This window comes from Clytia hemisphaerica, unplaced genomic scaffold, assembly GCF_902728285.1.
Source record: "Clytia hemisphaerica strain Z4C2 unplaced genomic scaffold, Clytia hemisphaerica genome assembly, whole genome shotgun sequence".
NCBI lineage: Eukaryota > Metazoa > Cnidaria > Hydrozoa > Leptothecata > Clytiidae > Clytia > Clytia hemisphaerica.
Genome location: NW_027103573.1, coordinates 1,052,692 through 1,065,266, shown reverse-complemented (window position 1 = coordinate 1,065,266; position 12,575 = coordinate 1,052,692). Strand labels below are relative to the sequence as shown.

The window sequence follows — 12,575 nt, the reverse complement described above, 5'->3', positions numbered from 1 at the left end:
GAGAAAGAAAAAATTACAACTTCGCTCGAGAAATTGTAAGAGATATGCAAGAAAAAAAATCGAGTGGGCGAATTTTTCCGACGTTTTCCATACAATAAAAAAGCTGTTATAAGAAAAAACTAAAATTTCGTGATTATATTAGTATGATTTTTCGGTGTAAAAAAATAGAACGCATCAAGAAATGGACTGTTATTTTCAACACGAACTCACTTTTCTCGCCCTAATCTAATGAGATTTGAGTCGAAGAAATAAAGCGCAAAGGGAAGCAATTTTTTTATTTTGACAACACAAAATTGTACACGTCATCAGTATATAGCTCAAAAGCCTATTATAATTTCCTCGCATACATACCGCGCGCGAGATATTTTCAAAGCAGGAAGACTGGATCTAGTATTATTGAAGTGAATCAAAACATTGCGCAATAAGACAATCCTCATATTACAAAGGCCGTTTGTTTTTAATTTCAACCCCTAGTGCGCATGAATTTTTTTCTCAAATGGAATCAGAGTAAGAAAAAGTGTACCGAGCTGTCACAGCTACAGAAAACATTACATGTATTACATTTTGTTCAAAACAACGAAATTGATCGATGGCTTACTTTCTGACTAAAATGAGTAATCAGGGATACGTTAAAATTCAAGCTTTAACTTAAAATTGAAAATCATTACTAGTTTCACTTGCACTACTCGTAAAAAAAGCTAAACGATGCTCGTATAATTTTGAGTTAAATCTCAGATTAAAAGCGATATTTCTTCATTTCCCTGATTATTATCTCCTTTCTAAGTTGACGAGAATATCGCTCAGAGTATTAAAATATTTTACGACAACGCTTCTTATTCCATTTTTAATTATTTATAAATCACAAAAAAAAAAAATCAAGGATTTGTTTATAATAATTGCATATAGTCAAAAAATATTTGGAAAAATAACCCTGAAAAATTAACATAAAAAGAACAAGAAACAATACTAAAAAGATCTTTACATGAGTAAGGCTGTATGGTGTAAGCCAGTAAGTTTGAATAAGTAGTGCAAGTCTAGGTGTTATCAAATTTTCAAAAGAGATGTACTCATTTAGAGAGGGAAAGTATCAAATGATGTATGGTAAAACATGTCTATGCAGTGAAGGTTCCTAAACCCTCGACCAAGTTTAGGGAGAACAAATCCATCAGATCACAGTGTTTTTCATACAAAAGTAAAGTATTTTATTTATTCATTCAGAGAAATTAAATAAATTAAACAATAGCAAAAAATCCTAAGATGAGAAGGGTCATTTCCAGAAATATCTATTTTAAGGATAGACTAACAAGCATCCATCACTATATTTGAGTGCTGATTATGGAGGAATTTCACACATCGAAACCGAAAATTCTGAATAATTTCAAGGAGACTTTTACGGTTTTAAAATAAAATATTCTCTATCAATAAGACAGAATATTTGAAATCGTTGAAAATGTCCATGTCAAACAAAAGCAACCAAAAAGGTGATAAATTTTAAGGATAAATTTAAGGCAAACGAAAATTCCAATGGTATGAATTCATATATTCATTTTCCTCCAGCTTGATACAGCCATATTGCAATTTTTCATCGTCGATTCTACTAACAGACAAGAGCATTGCATTGGAAGAATCCAAACTAATTCATAAAGATTCCTAAAGCTTCGAATATTACATCCAACTGCATCTGACTTGACTGTGACGATAGTCGTGGTGGTGTATGATTTTTAAAACAAGAGTATAATTAATTTTGACCGAAGAAAAATATTTTCAGCGAGATTGGTGAACATATTAACATGCACAATCACTAGATCTTGGTTTGGACTCATTCGTCAATTTAATTTGGTCTGGAAATTCATTGTAAAGTTCGACTTCGGTTTCTTGTGCAAGTGCTTTTCGTGCGATAGCTTGGAAAGCGTGTTCGACGTTTATTCCTTCTTTAGCCGACGTCTCAAAGTATGGAATTTCGTTTTTACTATGACACCATTGTTGTGCTCGTTTTGCTGATACCTGTAATGTAAAAACAAGGCGATGAAGAAATAACTGTTAACAAGGAAAGTGATAATTCATCGAAATCAACAGACTGAAAAAGCAAACTTAATCCTATGTCATGTCAAAATAAAGTCCTGAGTATTGTTTGGTCCATCAACTGAACTGTCCGGCACAACTCAACGAGTCTGAAAAACATCGACTTGACCTCAAAAAGCTCTACCTAAATAAAGGAGCCAAACCTGGCCAAACAGATTTTTCAAGAACTAATTTCATAAATGCTTCTTTAAGATTTTTGTTGACCATAAAAATTTCTAATTATTTCCTTTCAGAGGTAATTTCTTCCACTTACCGCTCTGTTTTCAAGATCCACTTTGTTACCAAGAACAACAAAAGGGAAATTTTCTGGGTCTCTTGGACTGGCTTGGATGAGAAATTCGTCCCTCCAGGAATCTAACGTTTTGAATGAATTTGGTGCAGTGACATCGAATACCAGTACACAACAATCAGCACCTGATAAGATAAATACAGGTTACTTACAATAGTATCATTTTTATTGTGAGAATAAGTTAAAACCCTTCATTCTAAAAATGGGAGTGGCTATGTTGTGCACAAGTCAAATGAATACAATTTCATATTTATGATGAAAAACAGAAAAAGTTTCTTTTTTGAAAAAATGGCTTGTAAAAATTCTAAAGAATATTTTTCGCATGGATATCTAGTTGCTTTTTCTCTAAGGAAATTACCTCTGTAAAATGCAACACCAAGAGATTGGAAGCGTTCTTGTCCAGCTGTATCCCAAATCTAAAAATCAGTGACATGAAAACTATGAAAGTAGATATTACCAGCACATAATTTGAAGAAAATGTAACTTTAGCTTAAACAAAATATTCAGACAATCCTGGACAATCAATAGTCAAAAATATTAAATGATTGATAACTCAAAGCACCAATTTGACCCTGTCTGTAACATTTTACAATCACTTGAAGGTTTTTTACCTGCATTGTGACTAGCCTGTCGTCAACCATAACTTCTTTCGTTAAAAAATCTGCTCCTATCGTAGCTTTATATTGGTTGCTGAATTTTTTTGTGACATATTGGTTCATTAAAGAAGTTTTGCCAACTCTGAAAAGGAAAAATAAAAGTAACGACTTTTCACAAACTAAGAACAGAATGGAGCTTGTTAAAAAATGAAATAAACTGTCAGTTGATCCCTCAAAGAAGATAATTATATCTAAAAAATTTTATTAGTGCCAAAAAGAGAATCTAAATTGAATGTAAACTTACCCACTGTCACCGAGTATAATAACTTTTAATAATACTTTCTTCCTTGACGACATTTTATGTATAAATATATAATTTTTATTTAGTAGATTTGTTGTTATCTAAAATATAGAAAATAATCATATTTATCATTTTCTGTGTGTCAAATCACCCTTACATTAAATAATATACCCTTTAAATTATATATATTAATATAGGAGAATTAGGCTGGACAGAAAAATGTCGTTACCTGGAAACCTGCCAAACTTAAAAATTATATTGCCATTTAAAAGAAGAATTGTTTCTCAAAATCAGAACCTCTAATTGCGTCCCTCTCATTCTATCTTAGGATCAAGAATTGCGAATTCCCTTCTAGCTCTTCCATTTTTATTTCAAAATGACCCAAATGTAAACTGAACTATCATAAATCATAAAAATAAAAGGATTTTCCAACCACCCAACCTAACTCCAAAATCTAAGGCCAGGCTTGGTCAGGTGAGAAAAACCAACATTTCAAGCCTCAGAAAAAACAGCAAAAATGATCTTCATTACAGTGCTCTCATTTTTAATTAAGAATACAAAAAATCTGAACACAGAATCAGCAAAGTTCAAATATACTAAAACGTCAGAATTTTTGAGCCAATAGAAAAAAATATTTTTTTTATCTTTTTTTTCTCCATTTTTCTAGTTTACAAAAACTGGATTATTCTGGTTGGAACTATCTTTCCAACAGTGCATAGCTTTTTAAGATAGCATAAATGTGTAGAAAATTTGCTAAAGAGGTAATGTGTCAACATACTTTTGTAACAAAATGTACCCCTAGTTTCCAGGAAAATTTGTCCAAGGTACCACAACCCCTTTTCAGTGCCTTCAATAATACCGAATTTTTCAATAATTCAAGTTTTTTTGTACTGCAAATTGTGCGAGTTCCTGATGTTTTAAAAATTATTGAGATGTATATATAAAGGGAGGCAATACAAGTCTGTTATCTTCTATCTGCCGAGAGTGCTCGATGATATCAGAGCTTGTTCAAATTAAAAGAAAGAGACTTTGATTTATTACTTAGAACTTTAAGTTTCATGCCGCCCGTATGGACGACAATCAACAGCTAAATGAAAATTGTTTAAAAATATTCATACACAATGGCTTCTTCATTTGAAATTTGGACGTCAATTTTTCATTTTCATAAGTAAATGTTTATTTCGATGTTGACATTTTGCGACAATTTCAGTCCGTTTAGTTAGTTAGTAAGTCTTCACCTGGGTAATTGGTGATTTCAAATTTCTCGCATAAGCAAAGTTGAAATTTTTTTTAAAGGGAGGCAATATATACTAAACAGTGTTGCAACCACCTTGATAAATCTGGATGGACCGTTCAAAATTATGGAGAAAAAAATACGCAATTTTGTTCTTCCAAGGCTTACAATAAACTCTGAAACTGAAGTGAAAATGAAAAAGTTGGAACATTGTCTAAAGGTCCTCTTTCTGTTTCCTTCTAGTTTAAACAGAGTTTTAACTGGACAGGGGTTTTCTCTGAAAGTAAGGCTGTTTTTGCACTCTTCAATCAAGGATGAAGAATAAAGTTTTTACTTTTCTAAGACGGAATAAAGACGATTTCCTTGCCAGCGTGTTTGAAATAGTCGAACGTGCGCAATGCACTGGGCTCAACTTCACTGGCTTCAAATTATTCATAGGCCCAATTGTAGACCCCAAGATATACACCCAATGAGCAAGTGTACTAAATTTCAGCCAAATCTGATCATTTTTGAGGCCTGAAGGCTGCTCCAAAGTTTTAGCCTTAGTTTGGCAAAAAACTCGTCCCCAGGCCCCAAAAATCAAAATTTTTGAAAAATGAAAAAAAACTGCCTGCAGATATTAACCCAAGGAACAAGTGTGCCAAATTTCAGCTATATCCGCCCATTTTTGACGTCTCCTCCAGGCTGCCCCAAAGTTTTAGCCTTGTTTTGGCGAAAAACATGTCCCAGGCCCCAAAAATCAAAATATTTGAAAAATGAAAAAATTACCCCCAGATATTCACCCAAGGAACAAGTGTCCAGGCTGAAGTCTCCAGGCTGCCCCAAAGTTTTGGAACATACACACAGACACATAGACATTCTTTGAGAAAAACTGTTTAGTAGGCCTGATTGGTGTAATTATCGTGCAAATTTGGAACAAAGCACCAAATTTGGACCAGACATGCCTAATACCCTATGGATTGATATTAGAAGGGCGACCCAGAAAAAATTTTAAGGGTAGCCCCTATCTTTGGACCCATTTATTGAAAAACTAGGCTAAAGCCCAAGGGCCCAATTTTTAAGAAATTTCAAACTCGTTTTAGGCCAAAACCAATTATGGAATCTGAAAGCTCTTGAAAAACTATATAGAAGACTTTTAAGCGAGTATTGCCGATTTCTGTACTGAATGGGAGTTATTTGATGAAGAAGTGATGGTTTCCCCCTCATTTTGGTCATAAATCACTTATAAAATGACACTTCTACATCAAATAACTCCCATTCAGTACAGAAATCGGCCATACTCGCTAAAAAGTCTTCCATATAGTCCTTCATAGTCATCAGGGGACTTGACTGGAATTTTGAGCGTTCCTAAAAGGAACAAAATCTCCAAATTGGAAGGCAAATCTATTAATGAAAACTTTTAAAATTTGAGAAACAGATGAAATTGGATTTTTCAGGTGGGGGTTGGAAGATTTTTTTAAATCAGGTGGGGGTTGCCCAAGAAGGTGGGGGTTGAGTAGTCTTCAATTTTCAGGTGGGGGTAAGCCTATGCAGGTGGGGGTGACTTTTTTAGGTGGGGGTTGGAGGGGTGTTGCCCACTATGTCTTCAAAATCAAAAAAGACTTGCACCACGTGTACGTTGCTCTTCAAACTGAGCAAAAAAATGTATTGTATATATCAAAGTCTCAACTTTTATAGATCAATTGTTATGGTCATTTTTGTGGCAAAAAAGTGCTATAATTTTGCATAAATTATGCAGATTATGGGGAAATTCCCTATTTTCAATCAATTTTTGACCACAAAATCCTTTTGTTCTAGAAAAGTTTGGACTTTGATATAATACATTATTTTGCTCAGTTTGAAGAGCTCTATCATGTAGTATAAGTCTTTTATGATTTTGAAGACCCCCAAAAATATTATACAATTTTGCCTAAAAACGCAAAAATCACAAATCACGCAAAAACTGCGGGTTTTTAAGCTTGGTTACATTCAAATTCGGAATCAGCGCCCTCAAACAAACAAATCAAAAGGTTTATCACAGAAATTTTGAATTTTTTCTTTATTTTTGAAACTTTAGCAATCCGCTGGCCTATTGTATTAAAAGAATAATTTCACTACTTCTATCATTCAAATACTTTTGCTGCAAATTTATTGGAGCGATAATCAGTATTTAACATGACACCCTGATAAGCATAAGGTCTATTGATTCATGTATGTATTTATTTTTTTACAACACCTATGCTCACTCTTTGGAGTGAAAGTGAAAGTAGATGCAAATAAGATTGTAGCCTAGCTATGTACAAATTAGAGATATCGACAGAGACATATACTAGCTGTATTTGTATAAGGGTTTAAGCACTTTGTAGTTGAAACCGGCTGAGGATGCAGCGCATCAAAGGCCGACTGTCAATCATCATTTTTATTGTGGACAGCCGCCCATCGCCATTTTCATTCCAGTTCTACTGGCACTTTGGGTACCATTTTGAATCCAGGTCTATCATCAAAATGATAAAGGTTTCCAAGTATTAAGCCAAACCAGTTCTAGATTTCACTGTTTTAGCAAATTTTTCTGCAACAGAGACCATGACAAATGCATGTTCACCGCTAGCGCACCTTTTTAATTTTGTAGTTTTCCTTCAAAATGGCTGGCGCCGATTGATTGAGGCCTTACTGTGGCTTTGTATAAGATTCTCCTTTCCGTACCAAGAATCCTACTTTTCTAGAGGAAAACAACCAGGACTTCAAGTAGTTAAAAAATAAGTTTGGAGAGTTAAGCAGTTTCATGAGTAAACACCAGATTTTCTGTACCTTTAAAAACAAACCGGATGCTGGTTATCATAGTAAAAGGTTTTTTAGTGAAGAAGTGAGAAAAATCTGTGAAAATGGGAATTTTATATAAAACAACATAGGGTCAGCCCAGGTCTAGGTCCCAGGCAAAAAAATAGGCCCCCCCCAAATATTAAAAGTTCTGTACGCAGCCCCCAGACCTATATATACCTAGTGCTATATTTGTTGATTTAATATTGTTTTCAGGAAAATCACATCTATTTTTTTGCCATTCTAGAAATGTTAACGTTTTTAAGATGATGTAGAGAGGCCTTTATTTTCATGGGTGAAAATTACTATAATGCACAGTAGAGTGGTGGGTCAACTAGAATTTGGGCAAATTGGGGATGCAATTTTAGAAGATTTTCATTTTGGCGCCCGCTATGATAAAGTAAATATCTCTTTAAAAAGTAACGCGAGCGAAGTAATCACGAGAATTTCGGGGTGTTTTCTCTTTTTTTGGCCAAAAACTGCCATTTCTAAGGTGTAAAAGAGTAAAGGGGCACCAAAATTAGTAATCAGAGCCATCTTTTTGCACTCTTTGTTTTTTCGGCACCCCTTTGAAAAACCTCCGCTCGGGGGCATTTTTATTTCTATTTGGTTCAGTTGCAGGATGCTTTGAGGCCTATTTTCTATTATGCCGATAGACGAAAGACATCACTCGTAAGTGTTATTAAAGTAAAGGTACCTAGAAACTTTTTGGTGTCGTTTTTGCGGAGAGGGAATATTGTAGACTGCTGATTGGGTTTTCCTAAATATTTTAGAAACGAAGAAAGATACGAGAATGCGGATTATTTTAGAAGAAAGCCAGTTAGGAACATTTGGCGAGTTCCTGTACGCGGCCGCAATCAAAAAAATCACAACCCCACTCATAAAAAAATTACGTTTGCGTCTTTTTTTACCGTTTTTTGCCTAAACAATATAGCAAACACAGTAAGTATAAGCAGACTGTGCCTTTAATTGGCTGTAAAAACTTTTTGCGTCAGTAGGAATTTCTCCAACTTTCAACAATGATAGAACGCACCTATTTAAACAAAATTAACCAGCGCATTTTTTATCTTTCTACTTCATCATCTTCAATCAGCTTCAATGAAACTCTCAAAGTCAAATAGAATTAAGCACATTTAAGATATTCTTATAATTGTATAATGCTGCTCGCGACAAAAACTCCCCTTTTGTTGGCTGATTATATTGGGCGTTTTGCCGTTACCACCCTCGAAGCAGCGGGCGCCTTTATTATTCTGCAACTCTGTCCACCATTTTAAATGAGTTAACAATACTTCAAAAGGGCGCCCTCATCAAGGAAGATCATTTGCTTTGGTCTCCGGCTTTGGAGTAATGTTTTTGATTGTTTTCGATGGAAAATAGTAAGATACTTAGGTTTACAATGTCATTTAGTTTTTGTTGGCTGATTAGAATGGCAGGATCCTGGATGGATTCCCTAACTGAAAGCTGGGTAAATTCTCTTAAGTTTAAAAAAAGATTTGATGATCTTTAGCTACCGTCAACTGCTCCAACTTGGGACTATCTTATGCAACATGGGACGGCCATTCCACCACCATTTCACCGAACCTCCAAGGTCATTTGATTTGAGTTTAATGAACCGTGTATCAAAAAATACACGATTTCTCTTTTGATTTTACAGTAAGTGAAAATACAGACCAGATATCAATAAGTCCCATGTTGCGTACACTCGTCCCAAGTTGGAGCAGTTGACAGTACTTTCTATGCTAAGACTTACACCCCAAACTTTATTTTACTAAAATTACGAATTTGTTGCTGCCCTACCAAAAAAAGTCAGGGGGGTTGACGCTATGCAGAAACAATTAAGAGTGCCTGCTGCACAAACCGCTCATCACCCCAATATAACAAGCAAATTGCAAGCATGTAATTTGCTTGTTATATAGACCTTTTTTCAAAGAGGCCACCCTGTTGAATAATTATGTAGTCCAGCAGAAAAACAATGATAAAACCATGCATAATTATTACAATATGCACGATACAGTAATTATGCATGGCTCTATCATTGTTTTTATGGCTGGACTACATAATTATTCAACAGGACGTCCTCTTTGAAAAAGGGTCTATTGGGGCCATGGGTTGTTTTGCAGCAGGCACTCTCTACCGTGGTTTTGTATATAAGATTCTCATTTCCACGTGGGTGACAATTGAGCTCAAAATCGCACAGTGCACTGGCCTTCCAGGAGCTTTATTTGAAAAATCCACCACCCTGAAAAGACATATTGGTCAAGATTGAAGGCATTCAAACTCTGTTTGCTGGAACAAAGACAAGAAAAATACCGTAAGTTGGTCTAATGTCGACATCCGTCTTCTAATTTCGACATCCTTCTTTATAGATTGGAATAATAAATAAGATGGTCGAAATCACTGATAGACTAAAGATTTTTTCCTCTCATTGCGCTAATCAAAGTCAATCAGCGATTCCGAGCTTCCTCAGTTTCTACTGTTCCTATCTCTAAAGAACAGTAAAGAAGGGTGTCGAAATTAGAAGACGGATGTCGACATTAGACCAACTTACGGTACATGGTTATCTACACTTAGAAGATCCTTAAAAACATTGTGCCACACATCAACCAGTCAGATGGTTTACGATCTTTGTGAACCTGGAACATGTATATTCAAAGACATTTAGGAAATAAGATTAGGGATTATTTGCCCATACAAATATATTGAAACCTCACTTTTGAAAACAGTACAAAAATGAACAAAAAATCTAGTGTAAAAAGTACAACATTCTTTTGGTTCTGTATTTCAAGAAAGGATGAATGGATGAAAAAATATACCCTCAACTTACAAGCAGGATAGATGGAATCCAAGAGAATAGACATCATGAATATAATACGAACAAAAATATTTTTGATATTCCCAAAATGTAGAAATCCTTCGGGTAAGTTTGTGTTGGTGCAGAGTCAGGCTTTGAAATGCCTTTACGTTCACAAAATGTTGGAGATAACAGCCCTCTATATGTGATTCTCGGAAATTATTCATTAGCTCCTTAATGTAGCACGTAGAGGTTGAACAACTTCAGGTCACTTTTAGTCACGAGTGCTCAAAAGTGCTGAAAAATTCTCCATCATATCATGAAACATTTTAATGACGTAATCTTGAACAAACACACAACAAATTGCGCAATATTCCTTTGGGAATTACCCTATGTCTCTGCTATACAGAACCACCACGCCCAACTCCTATTGTCCTCATTTTCAAAAATGCGTCCCCCCGTGCGGATTCGACTTAGAGACTCGACTGTAATTTAGTCTTGAAATTTCCGTAAATATCGGGCAAATTGTACTTTTCTTCAAAATTTGTAAAATGTCCACTTACTTGGTTCACAACACTAGAATTCCTGAGAGGCCGAGCCCGAAATAATCTCCCCTCATATCTCCCCTTCGACCGATTGGGATAGTGTATCCTTTTTTGTTCACTCAAACACTCTCACAAACAAACAAAAAAACGCCCATAAATGCAAACCTAGCGCAGGGCTAAAGCGACAGGGCAATAACTTTAACTTCTTGTAAAGAAAACGAAAAGTTGCTGATAGAAATATTTAATGAAGAAACTAAACAAAATAGAGGATAACATCAGGAGAAGCTATTTTGAATTTGCGTTACTATGGTTTAACAATCAAGATTGCAGTTGATAAGGGTAACTAAGGCGGCGGATGGACAAAATTTCTTATTAAGGAGATAATTTTGTTGTAGCAGCACTCGGGATCATGATTCCTTTTATTTTAATTATGTGGTAATTAGATTCAAATATGCTAGCTAGAAATTAATTGATTAAATTACAGAAACAATAAAGCTCATTAAGTAATCTGCAGAGGTACTCGGGCTTACTCCGCATGGCGGGAAAATAATTTTCAAAACGAGATACTTATGCAATGCATCATATCAAGAAAAATGTATTATCAATATCAATCATCGATCTCTGCAGTTCAAATACAAACAATTTTTGGTTGAAAACATCCCACGAGGCGAAAATTTGCGTGTGTACACAAAAGGGAGCTGAGTTTGCGTTTCATAATGTACAATGAGGCACTTTAGAGAATAGGCGTACATTAGTAGACAACGTAATTTTATTTCGCTGAACATATTTACGCTTAGCTTAGTCTAGAGTCAGTTTTACTCAAAAGCTTCTTTTACAGTAGCAGAAAACAAACTACCTAGAAGTTTGTTTACTTTTTGAGTGTTCCCGTGCGGCTTTTTCTCTTCTTTTTGACTTCGAGGCAGGATTGCTCCTACGTTTTGTGTTAAAAGAATGGTGTTCTCAGGTGTTCTGGAGACTACACGTTAGCTCAGAAAAAAGAGCAAACGTTTGGCTAGTCTACTTTTCAGCATTGCGTTTCCTTTGATAAGGGCAGTGCAGTATGCTTGACTGACATTGTTTTCATATCCAGGAAGTACTAAAACTAATTTTGTGAGATGACGCAAGTCCGAGCTAAAGTTCGAAAATCTACCCTCAGTGAAACTGTATTTCCGAAGTACAAGTACTACACATTTTTAATAAGAACATCCAAAATTTTTGAAGCTTTTCCTTGTTCTTAACTTTTTGAGCTTCAAGCCCAATGTTCTCAGTATATTCCTATTTCCCTATTTTGCGAGTATTTTTGTCCATTACCCTAAGAAATCGGATGTTTAGAGCCCAGAAAGCTCATAGTTTGCTCTTATAAATGACGTGTACTTTGAAGAAATGTTTTTTGAATTTGCATTAGTTATATCTATCTTCATTTACAGCTCTTGTTTTAAGAAAACCAAAAAATATTGACATATAGGTAAGTAAGTCTGCGATCGTAGTCGGAGGCAACCTGAAGGCTCCTCTTTCACATAGGCGTAGCGAGATACCCTGCAAAATTTATGAGGGAGTGCAGACGTTTATGAATTATTCATTATCTTTTGATAAAACAAAGACAATAATTATAGCGTCGTAAAAACCGCTCTTATCCATAAATTTTGCAGGTTATCTCGCTACGCCTATGCTTTCGATAGCTATCTACCCGAAGGTAGGAGAGGGCGCCACTCTTTCTCCCTGGATTTCTCCACTTACCCTTGATCCTTCTCTTAATTGCTGAGCATCAAGCAGAGAGGCATCAGGTACCATTTTGGGAATCTTTGGTATGACCCACAACCTTGTAAACCGTAGCCGGATGCTCTACCACTGCACCACGGTTCGCCTATAGTGCTCTGACACACAAAGCGAAAATGATCCATAAATTCCTGATTATTCATGACCTGAGAGAAGACTTTCAAC

General features: G+C 35.3%; 1 protein-coding gene across 1 annotated transcript; it reads right to left on the bottom strand.

Moving 5' to 3' along the window:
* Positions 1 to 808: 808 nt before the first annotated feature.
* On the bottom strand, positions 809 to 3,379 carry LOC136801174 (ras-related protein rab7). Its single transcript, XM_067057804.1, has 5 exons — positions 3,272 to 3,379; positions 2,983 to 3,109; positions 2,730 to 2,787; positions 2,336 to 2,496; positions 809 to 2,004 (listed from the first exon to the last, which is right to left on the bottom strand). The coding sequence occupies exons 1-5, from the start codon at positions 3,322 to 3,324 to the stop codon at positions 1,786 to 1,788; spliced, it is 618 nt and encodes a 205-aa protein (XP_066913905.1). The 5' UTR covers positions 3,325 to 3,379; the 3' UTR covers positions 809 to 1,785.
* Positions 3,380 to 12,575: the final 9,196 nt, after the last annotated feature.